This window comes from Ailuropoda melanoleuca, chromosome 2 (genome assembly GCF_002007445.2).
Source record: "Ailuropoda melanoleuca isolate Jingjing chromosome 2, ASM200744v2, whole genome shotgun sequence".
Lineage (NCBI taxonomy): Eukaryota > Metazoa > Chordata > Mammalia > Carnivora > Ursidae > Ailuropoda > Ailuropoda melanoleuca.
Window position 1 is genome coordinate 4780905 of NC_048219.1, and position 11534 is coordinate 4792438.

The window sequence follows — 11534 nt, forward strand, 5'->3', positions numbered from 1 at the left end:
TGTGTCTCATCCCTCACCCCATGTAAATAAGCCCCAGGAGGGCAGGAACCTTGTCTGTCCTGTTCAACGTGTTTCATGTCAGAATAAGCATTTGATAAAATAGTTACTGACTGAAAGAGTAATGCTGTTACTTAGGGACTTGGGTGGTTTTCCTTCTCACAGTAACCCCATCTTTCTTTCAGCGTTGGAGAGGGGTCTCTTGAAAACCCTGCAGAAACTGGATGAATATCTGAATTCTCCCCTCCCTGATGAAATTGATGAGAACAGTATGGAGGACATTAAGTTTTCTACGCGTAAATTTCTGGATGGCAATGAAATGACATTAGCTGATTGCAACCTGCTTCCCAAACTGCATATTGTCAAGGTAGGCATGCAGGATGCTGTGTGACATCGCCATTAGACCGGGTATTTTCTGTGTACTAAGATAGCACTTTCTTTGTCTATATTTTTTTTTGATCTGGTATATGACTAGGAACCCTGAAACAGTATAACTTCATGCTATTTAGGCAACAGCTGGAATAATAGAGTTAATTAAATGGAAAATTATGTCTTAAAATGGAGGCATATGCGAAAGAAGAATATTTTTTTCTGTGACTATATAAAAATTAAAAAATGTAGCAGGTAACTTTGGATTGGAGTTTGCTACATTGATTTATGTTGTCAGATTCTGTTCTGTGATCACCTGGATTATTTCTATACAAGGCAAAGAAATATTTATTGAGCATTTACTGTGTAAGACACTGTCCTAAACAGCGTAGTAGTCAACACTAGTTGTGTGATAAAAATCAAGACCAGGGAAGACAGAGATCCCCCATCGTGCGTGTGCCTTCAAGTATTTCCCCGGGGATCACACCTGGCTGTCTCCCTGGGTCACCAGGGCAGGCGTGTGCAGTCCCTGTCACCTTACTGAANTTGAAAACCCTGCAGAAACTGGATGAATATCTGAATTCTCCCCTCCCTGATGAAATTGATGAGAACAGTATGGAGGACATTAAGTTTTCTACGCGTAAATTTCTGGATGGCAATGAAATGACATTAGCTGATTGCAACCTGCTTCCCAAACTGCATATTGTCAAGGTAGGCATGCAGGATGCTGTGTGACATCGCCATTAGACCGGGTATTTTCTGTGTACTAAGATAGCACTTTCTTTGTCTATATTTTTTTTTGATCTGGTATATGACTAGGAACCCTGAAACAGTATAACTTCATGCTATTTAGGCAACAGCTGGAATAATAGAGTTAATTAAATGGAAAATTATGTCTTAAAATGGAGGCATATGCGAAAGAAGAATATTTTTTTCTGTGACTATATAAAAATTAAAAAATGTAGCAGGTAACTTTGGATTGGAGTTTGCTACATTGATTTATGTTGTCAGATTCTGTTCTGTGATCACCTGGATTATTTCTATACAAGGCAAAGAAATATTTATTGAGCATTTACTGTGTAAGACACTGTCCTAAACAGCGTAGTAGTCAACACTAGTTGTGTGATAAAAATCAAGACCAGGGAAAACAGAGATCCCCCATCGTGCGTGTGCCTTCAAGTATTTCCCCGGGGATCACACCTGGCTGTCTCCCTGGGTCACCAGGGCAGGCGTGTGCAGTCCCTGTCACCTTACTGAAGTTCTGATGTACTTTGCAGTCCTTGTCATTATTTAAAACTCTAGTTAGAAGAAAGGTGACTTCTTCTCAAATAGAAGCAGTTCTCAGAGGTTGACAGAATTAGTTTGCCCTAAAATCAGAGAGAGGTCTGGTTTACAAGTCCTGGAAAATAAATGTTAACTTTCGATCCCTTTGTATTTCAGGTGGTGGCCAAAAAATATCGCAACTTCGATATTCCGAAAGGAATGACTGGCATCTGGAGATACTTAACTAATGCGTATAGTAGGGATGAGTTTACCAATACCTGTCCCAGTGACAAGGAAGTTGAAATCGCATATAGTGATGTAGCCAAAAGACTTACCAAGTAAAATATCACTTACGAGAGAGATGTCTTCGCATCTTCCCCTAAGCATCTGCTTTTCCTAACAGACTGCTCCTGTTCCTATTACGTAGAAATTGTATTTTGCATGAATGTGCAGTTATTCAAGATTAGGATAAAGGATAGACAAGGTATAGTAGCTATCTTTAAATATGCACTCCTAAGCAGTATTATGTTCAAATTCTTTATCCTGTCTCCCTCCCCTGCCCCGTACCCTCCTCTCCTCTGATTCGGAGACACTCCGCCACACTGTCCCCTTTAGAGGTAGCTCGCCATCCCTCCGGAGCCCAGCACTGTCTGTTCACTGTGGACAGAGGGCAGAACTTTTGGGTGCAATGTGTAACTGTTAAAGGAGCACCCCCGACCTCATCAGTCAGCCCCAAACTGGTGCACAATGCATGGTACAAGGAATATTTATGTATTTGGGGGATTATATAATATTTAGCAAGAGTATATTGAAAGGATTGCTACTGTATCAGAACTCTCTGCTTCAGTTCCGTCTGTCCGGGGTATGGCACCGCCAGTGAAGAGAGCCTCATGCAGAAAGTCACTACAGGTTTTGCTGTTTTACTTTGTACATGGATTTTTACTTTTGCCTAAAAGCATTTACCCTTCTTATCAGTTACAACATCTGATATTATGCAGAAGCTGAAAGTTTAGAGAGAGGGATGGGATATTCTCAAGATCTCCCTCAAGCATTTTATCTATATGAGCAGAACCAATGGGCACCTGCTACTCTGTCCAAATGTGTTGTTTTTTGTGTGTATTTCGCCCAGTGCCGTTCGTTTGGAACTTTATTGCTTTCCTCCTCTATTTTACAAAGCTCCTTTTTAGGTCCACATAGACCTTGCTCTCTGTAGATCTTTGAGTAACACTACATAAACTGATATTTAGTTGACTTAGCTGTAGCAGTACAACAACCTGTAATGTCAAAATTAACACAGATATTAACCTAAGGAATGTAGGGTGGGTTTGTCAAAATGTCAAGCAGAACTTTGTTTCTGAAGCATATTTAATTAATGTGGATAATCTAAAGGAAGCATTATCCATCTTAAATTAAAAACGAGGTAAAACACACATTACCACCTTTTCCGTTCCACCCCCGTTGACTGTTAAACGTTGGGGTAGAGGGTGGTTCACTCCATTGGGACTAAATCGTAGTCGTTGTGGTGAGGACGTATTTACTGCAGTTTTGCCTCAGCTCAATCATTGTACTTCTTTCAATTAAATTTTTCTAAAGCCACATTGAGGAATAGCACTCTGCATGTTTGTTTTTTTAAAAATCGAAGTCCTAAACCAGGAATGATTTGTGCTCTAACAAGGGAGGATGAACTTGGTAAAAATAAAACAGAAATTTGCTATGGATTTATTCATTAAAAATGGACTTTCGAAGTACTACTGCTCCAAAGACCGTGGTTGTAACTATAATACATTTTTGGTAATTTTTTTATATGTAACTTGTTTAAGAAGTGCTATTTCTCATAGGCTGTTTTTGGAAATTTAAGTATATTATTGCTTTAAAATGGCAATGTTTTCCCCCCTTTGGTGTGTTAACATTTAGTAATCACTGGTGTTATGGAAACAGCCTGATTTTTATAAGCATATACTGCATTATTTAACCTATCAGTAATTAGCTTGGTATAGAACGATAAGCTCCATATTGTATCCACTTGGCTCAGGGAGGTTTCTTTGCCTTGCCCTTCTTAGAACTCCTTATTGCTGATCAAAAGTTTGGGCACCCACCTTTTTGTAATTAAATATTGGATGATGATGACTTACCTGGTTGCGAGAAAAGCACTCAGGTTATCACTGGGAAGGTCTGCAGTGGTAGCTTCAGTGGGTGAAAACGTCAGCGTGTGCACTAGGACACAGGCAGCCATCACCACTTCTCCCCTCCTTTTAAAATAGTAGTAACTTGATACTGAACCTCGCCTCATGGCTCTCAAAGTATGAAAAAGATTCAAGAGAAGGATCTGTTCTTTCCAGTGAGCAGGGGACAAAGTGGTGCAGAATACAGGGGCTAATGAGGACAGAGGTACATTTCTCAAAATAGAGGGATGAAAATCACATTCTGAAATTCAGTTGTGAACTATTTTCACTTTGGATATTTATTCTCCTCGTTGTCTTTTTAAAATTTATCCCATGATTGTACTTGGCTCTCTCTCTAGATGTCCAAGGAAGGCAGGTCTGTCTGTTTTGATTTTGATGTAGAAAGACAGATCTTACTACTTTATCAGGGAAGATAGATGAAATTGAGATTGGCAAATGGACAAAAGCTAGGAAGAAGGATGATCCCAGAACATGATCCCCCCTCCCCCATTTTATACTTGTGTGAAAGATCGTAGCTTAAAATCTGGGGAGATTTTAGGGCATAAAAGTTTTCATGGTAGTTTATGAACTGATAAAATCCAGATCATCTGTTACTATTTCTACAACTACTAAATCCTTTCCCCTTTTATTTAAACCCCTTCTGTTCCACTTCAACACGATTAGAGTCTGAATGGAAACTCTCAGTATTTTCCAAGGAATTCTGAGGAATTTTTGTGTTGAAAGCTCTTTACTGTTTCAGTTGATATAACTTCCTTTTTTTAAAAAAATGTAGATGCAAATTTTCTATACCCCTCTGCTGTCTTTTATTAGGATCATTGACTTTTGTGATGAAAATCATGTAAGATTGGATTTCTTGATAACTCAGCTTACACAATTTATTTTTAAACTCTTGAGCAATCTGTGTACAATTAAGAGATTTCTGACATTTATTCTTACACGAAATTCATCAACTCTAGAATTTAGGCATTTTAACGTCTGTTGAGTTTTGAATCTCTCCAGGGTTGCATAGATAGCGTTTGTTTCTGTACATTTAAAATAGCCATTTAGGAAATATCTGCAAGGTAAAAAATGAGAAGAAATAGCAATGTATTTTTTCACGAACATTTTGATACACATTTCATCGTTTATTGATTAACCATTTTCTTACACTGGTTATAATCAGTATTTGATTCAGAGAGGGAAGCATTCTTTATTGATACACTATATGGGCTTTTTTTTTTTAATTCCATCCTTTACAAATGATCAAGATTGGGGCTGTCGAAATCATATTTTTATCATGGAAAAAATTTCAACTCCCTAAGTCCTAACATTGAACAGAATTGGAGTATTTTCTTTAGAATTACTTGAAAAGGCAAATGAAAGCTTATTATAGAATGCTTGTATTTTCTTTTCTCTCTCTAGAACCAGTATATTGCTGGCAGCTATTGTATTAAAAAAATAAAGTATATTTTCACTAGCATAAAAGGTTCTTTTTTCCCCCCTCATGAAAATAAATAACAACATGGGGTAAAAGTATTTTATTTGAGACTACTTTTTTCCATGAGTGGGTGACTCAGCACATTTAATAGATTAAAGAGGAAAAAATCATATGGTCATTTTGGTAGGTGCATAAAATAATTTGATAAAAACTCTCATGATTTTCATTCTTGGCAAAGTAGGGCCAGAGGTAAAAATTTTTTAACTTGAAAAGCCATCTGCCAAGAACCTACAGCAAATTTCATAGGTAAATGTGAAACAAAAGTCCTCCCATTAAAGCCAGGAATAAGACAGGATTGCCTTCTATCACAGCTATTATTTGGCTACTTTCTACAGCTACTTTATTAGAAGCATCCTAGTCAATGCAGTAAAATCCATAGAAAGAATAGGGAATGGAAAAGAAGGGACCAAATGGCTGCTCTTTGCAGATGATGCATATACATAAAGGAAATCCAAAATAACCTATCAGAAATAATAAAATTTAGCCAGATTACTAGATAAAATATTGAAAAAATAGAATTACTATATACTAATATTAACCATATTAAAATTAATAAACTAGTAACATTGGATGACATTTCTTCTGGACAAAACCTGGGTGACTGAGGAAAATGGAAAATTGTCAATGTATACTTTTTTGAGCTTTGAGAAATTTATAACATACATTACCTATTCTAAAAAATAAAATGCTTTAAAAGATAAACTAATCTTTGAATTAATCCATTAATCTTAGATCAAATCTAATAGAAAATGCAATTCCTTTATGAAGAAAAATGCAAACTGTTATCAAAGGACCTAATGGTAATTTGCTCAATGGATAGGTATACCATGTTCATGGATAGGGAGCTTAAGAATCTTAAGAGTTTTAATTCTGTCTCAAGTAATTGATAAATTCAGTAGGTTTTCCAACAAAATCTCAAGTTGTGTGTGTGTGTGAACTAGACAAATGGATTTTAAAAATTCATGTGGAAGAATTAAGCCCCTCTATAGCCCATATATATCTGGAGAAGGGAGAGAAACTTAGGAAACTTGCCTGACAAGATACAAAAACTTAAAAGTTTATAGTAATTGATGGGTAGGATATAGTAGATCACACCAACACAACATTCATACTGCAACTAACAAAAACACCAAACATCAGAAAATTGGACTAAATGAATTGGAATTTCAGAGAAGGAAGCCTTTCTGAGGTGAACTGATGGTTTGGCCGTTTTCTTCCCTGGGGGGCATTTGCTGATTCTGGGGCTGAAACTGAGGATTGGGTTTGGCCCATGCAGAGGGGCTCTACCTGGGGAAAAGAAAATTACAAGGCTCGGGTACAGGCACACTGGAAACCTGGGAACCCCCAAATACATGACTGGTTTTCTCATAGGACATTTGCTGAATTCCAGAGCTGCACATGGCATGCTAGAAGCTAAGCCAAGGACTTCCAAAAGGCAGAATGAAATCTCCCATAATCTCATCATATTTAGGAGACAAGATTTCTTTAGCAGGAGGGGTTTACCCAAAACACACAGAAAGCAGCATAATGATTGCCTGGCACTGGGGGCAAGAGTGGGAATTGCTAATAAGCATAAAGGATCATTTTGGGATGATGGATCTATTTTAAATATGGATTCTAGATAAGGGTCTAGTGTCCAGAATATATAAAGAATTCTTATAACTGAATAATAAATGAGCAAGGATTTGAATAGATATCTCCTCAGAAGATACACAGATGGCCAATAGACACATAAAAGAAGCTTAACGTTAGTCATTAGGGAAATGTAAATTAAAACCACACACACACACACACACACACACACACAAACCCCTCTAGTATGGCTATAATCAAGAAGACAATTATTAAATGCAATGATATGGAGAAATCAGAACTCTCATACTTTGCTGGTGGGAATGTAAAATGGTACAGCCACTTTGGAAAACAGTCTGGCAGTTCTTCAAAAAGTTAAGCATAGAGCAGTCATATGACCCAGCAATTCCATTCTTAGGTTTATAACCAGGAGAAATAAAACTGTCCACACATCTTGTACATGGATGCTCATTTCACTGTTACAGTAGCCAAAAAATGGAAGCAACCCAGATGTCAACAGATGGATGGGTTTAAAAAAAACTTTCTATATATTCATATAATGGGATACTATTCAGCCATAAAAAAGTACAGACATAAGGTACAATACAATTGAACCTTGAAAACATGCTCAGTGAAAGAAGCAATCACAAAAGGTCACATATGATTCCATTTATATGAAATGTCCAGAATAGGGAAATCTTAGACCAACAAATTAGTGGCTTGCTAGGAGTTGGGGCAAGAAAGGATGGGGAGTGGCTGCTGGTGAGTATAGCATTCCTTCTTGGGGTGATGAAAATGTTCCAGAACTAAGTAATGGTGGTGATTGTTCGACTTCGTGAATACTAAAATACAAAACGAAAACAAAACACTGAATTGTGTACTTTAAAAGGGTGAATTTTATGGTATATAAGTTATATCTCAATTTTTTAAAATTGCATGGAGGCAGCTCTGCCATGCTCAAGTTTTGGATGATCAGGATATTGACAGGTTAATTGGCAAAGTTAGTAATGTGGATTTCCTTTGTGTTTGAATTAGAGTTCAATTTAAATGTCATCAAAAATATATTCCTTTAAAAAAAGGATTTTATTAGAGAGCATGAGAGCGGGGAGGGGCCAGAGGAGAAGAAGAGAGAGATGGGGAAGCAGACTCCCTACTAAGCGTGGAGCCCCATGTGGGGCCTGATCCCAGGACTCTGAGATCATGACCTGAGCCAAAATCAGACCCAGGCACCACTTTCCAAAATATATTCTTAAAAGGGAAAAAGAAAAAAAGAATTTTCTATATACCATTTAACTGTGTTCACCTAAAATGGGTGAATTCTACAGTTTGTAAATTATGCCTTTATAAAGCTTTTTTTTTTTTAAAAGCTGAAAAACGCAAATCTGAAATTATTTCATTTTATGGGTTTAACAGTAAGATGGACACGGCAGAAGACAGGATTAGTGCTTGAAGGCAGGTCCACAGAAAAAATCCAAACTGAAGCAAAGACAGTAAAAAGAATGTGAAAACAAAACAAAAAAATCTACAAGAAAAGAGCATAGGAGACAAGGAACACAATCTAAAGATATGTGTAACTAAAGTCGTGGACAGAAACATAATGCGGCAGAGACAGTATTTGGTGAAATAATGGGTGAGAATTTCCTAAAACTGTTGACATCAAACCACAGATTCATAAGCCTCAGCAAACTCCATATGGAATAAAAACAAAGAGACCACACCTAAGAATGTCGTAGTCAAACTGCTGAAAACCAAAGACAAAATCCTAAAGACATTCAGAGAAGAATGACCCATAACCTTTGAAGGAGTAACAATAATAGTAATGGTGGACTTTTCAGCGGAGACATGGGAAGCGAGAAGACAGGGGAATCTTTAAACTGCTAAAAAGAAAAAAACCCCACCAATGGAGAATTCCATACTTAGTGAAAGTATTCTCATAGGCTAAGCCAAAAAGGGCATTTTCAGACAGACAAAAGCAGAGAGAATTCGGCACTAGCAAACCAGTGTGCAAAAGACACTAAAGGAAGTACTTCAGCCCAAAGGAAAATGACCCCCAGATTGAAGGACAGAACCAGAAGGGAGAATAAAAAGCAATGGCAACAGTAAAATCTGTAGGCAGTAAAAGCATATTGATTATTTAAAGAGCAACAATAATGTCTTGAAGACATGCACTGTTGTGTATTTTATTTCTGTGGAAGTAAACATTTACATATTTATATTCTATGGAAGCACATTTTGTGGAACATAACTGGTTTATAGAAGTAAAATACAATGGAGGAAAATATATAATGTGGAATATATAACTGGTTATATATTAGGAATATATAACATTGGTGGAAGCGTAGGAAAGTAAGTGGAGTTTTAAGTACTTGTAGGATCTTTATTTGGCAAGTGGTAAAAGTACTAATTTGAGAAAACTCTAATAAATATTGTAATGTTTACGTAGCTATTAAGATAATTACAAGAACAAATAAAAATCTAAGATTCAAGGGGATAGGAGTTTAAAAGAGAATCCAGTGAATCCCAAAGAAAGGACAAGAGGACTAAAGGAACAAAGGATAGCACAAGTTGAAAAAAAAGCAAGAGGTTAGCTATAAACCGTACACCATTAGTACTTACACTAAATATAAGTGGACTGAACAATCTGATGTCAAAGTGTTGAATGATAAAAAAAAAAAAACCCAATATATGACATGCATAAGAAGCCAACTATAAAGACACAGAAAGGCTGAAACTAAAGATTGGAACAATCTGTTGACACAGTAAATCAAATGAAAGCAGATGTAACCATTTATCATACAAAGCAGGCTTTGAGGCAAGAAGTATTACTAGAGCTGAAGAGAAGGACATTTTATAATACAGGACATTTATAATGTCCTTTTGTAATGAAAAGCTTATTTACTAGGAAGATACAACAGTCCAGAATTTATATGCCTCTGATAACATGGTCTTGAATACATACAGCAAAAATTAAGCCAGAAGGAGAAATAGATACACCATCATAGAGATTTTTAACATAGCTCTCTTAGTAACTGACAGAACAGAAAAAAAAAAAAAGAAAAAGAAAAAAACCATCCACCCCCAAACACACACTAAGGAATTTGAATAACTCAATCAACTTGACCTGATTGACATTGGAACACTATATCCAACAACTGCAGAATGCACATTCCTTTCAAGTACGCATGGAACTTTCAGCAAAGCAGACCATATGCTGGCCCATAAAGCAAGTCTCAATAAATTTCAAAGAAATGAAATAATGTTCTCTGACCACAGTAGAATTAAATTAGAAACGGACTGAAAGACAGCAGGAGAATCCCCAGAATGAAGAAACAATTAAATAGCAAGTGCAAAATAAAGACTAAGACCTACACTGAAATTAAAAAAATATTAACATATGTGCTTACTATGTGCCAGGAACTATGCTAAGCACTTTACATATATTAATTCACTCAGTCTCCCTAACAATCCTATGAGATGGAGACTATGATTCCCATTTTATGGATGAAGAAATTAATACACAGGTTAAGAAAGTTGCTCAAGGTCACACAGCTATTAAGCGACAGAGCCAAAGTTAGAGCCCAAGGCACGGAGCAATATGCAGGTCGTGCTCTGCGATCCGCCCAAGTGTTTCTGCTTTTACTAGGGTGGACTTGGCGGCCCGACTCCTACCGGCCAAGGTCGTTGGGTGGCCAGGTCAGCGGAGCTCCACCGGGAGCAAATCTGTTCTCGTCTGTTCTCCGGGGCAGGTCCCTGGCGAGGAGCAGAAGGTAAGGGGCCCAGGCCCGGACAGGCCTCCCCCAGGAAGACTCACCACCTCGTGCTGCCGGAAGCATGAGCCTTGCCCTTGGAGGCTTTCGTTTCGCCCGTTGGGTGCGGTTCTAACGTGACCAGCAGGGGGCGCAGGCTCCCCCGCGGCGGCTCCCGCAGCGGCACACGGCCGGCCGTGACAGCTGCAGACCCTCGTCAGTTCGGGGAGCCGTCAGCTCGGCTTGGCCGCGTCGCGGGCTTCCTTCCTCTTTATCAGATCTGTCAGGGCTGCCGCGCGCTGCGAAGGCACCTCCGGCCTCCTCCCCTCCTTCCGGTGCCGAACGGCCGCTCGCACCCGCGCCTCCGCGCCAGGGAGGGGGACCCGCCGCTGGGAGGCGAGGCGGCCCGCGGGCTCCGGCTCCCCGCACACTCGGGGGGGCGGCCGCAGCCGGTCCGGGCGGCAGGCGAGCGCAGGGAGGGCCCGGCGCTGGGACCCGGCTCCCCCAACCCCGCAGGGGACGGCGCGGGACCACGGCACGGGCGGGGGCGCGGGGCAGGGGCGCGGGGCAGGCCCCCGGAGGAGGGGTCCGGGCGGAGCGCGCTGGGACGCCGTCGTCCCCGGGAGGGGGCACCGTTCCAGGCCCGGCCGCGGCCCCGGCGGGAGGGTGACATCCGGTGACGGAGCCGCGGGGGGGGCGTCCTTCGGGAGAACGGCATTCCTCGTTCTGGTTTGTATACCGTGAGAATGGGCATACCTCGATTTTTTCAAGTGATCCTTCATTCTCTGACTTCCTCGGTCAAATCAGAGTAAATAATTTTCAAAAAAACGTGCCAGTTACTGTGTTAAGCTTATATATAACGTTCAAATAAATATATAAAATATATTCATTTATATGTAAATAAAATGTTTCAAATCTTTTAATCTG

At 39.4% G+C, this 11534-nt stretch overlaps 1 protein-coding gene across 2 annotated transcripts in view; it reads left to right on the forward strand.

The window, feature by feature from the left end:
- CLIC4 (chloride intracellular channel 4) overlaps window positions 1-5991 on the forward strand; it is a 76360-nt gene extending 70369 nt beyond the window's left edge. Inside the window, exons 6-7 of one of the 2 annotated variants that reach the window (XM_034646826.1) lie at window positions 967-1077; window positions 1807-5991. In XM_034646826.1, coding sequence (XP_034502717.1) covers window positions 967-1077; window positions 1807-1971 — 276 coding nt within the window. In that variant the 3' untranslated portion in view covers window positions 1972-5991. The remainder of the gene's footprint in view (window positions 1-966; window positions 1078-1806) is intronic. The other variant, XM_034646820.1, reaches the window with a different exon arrangement.
- Window positions 5992-11534: the final 5543 nt, after the last annotated feature.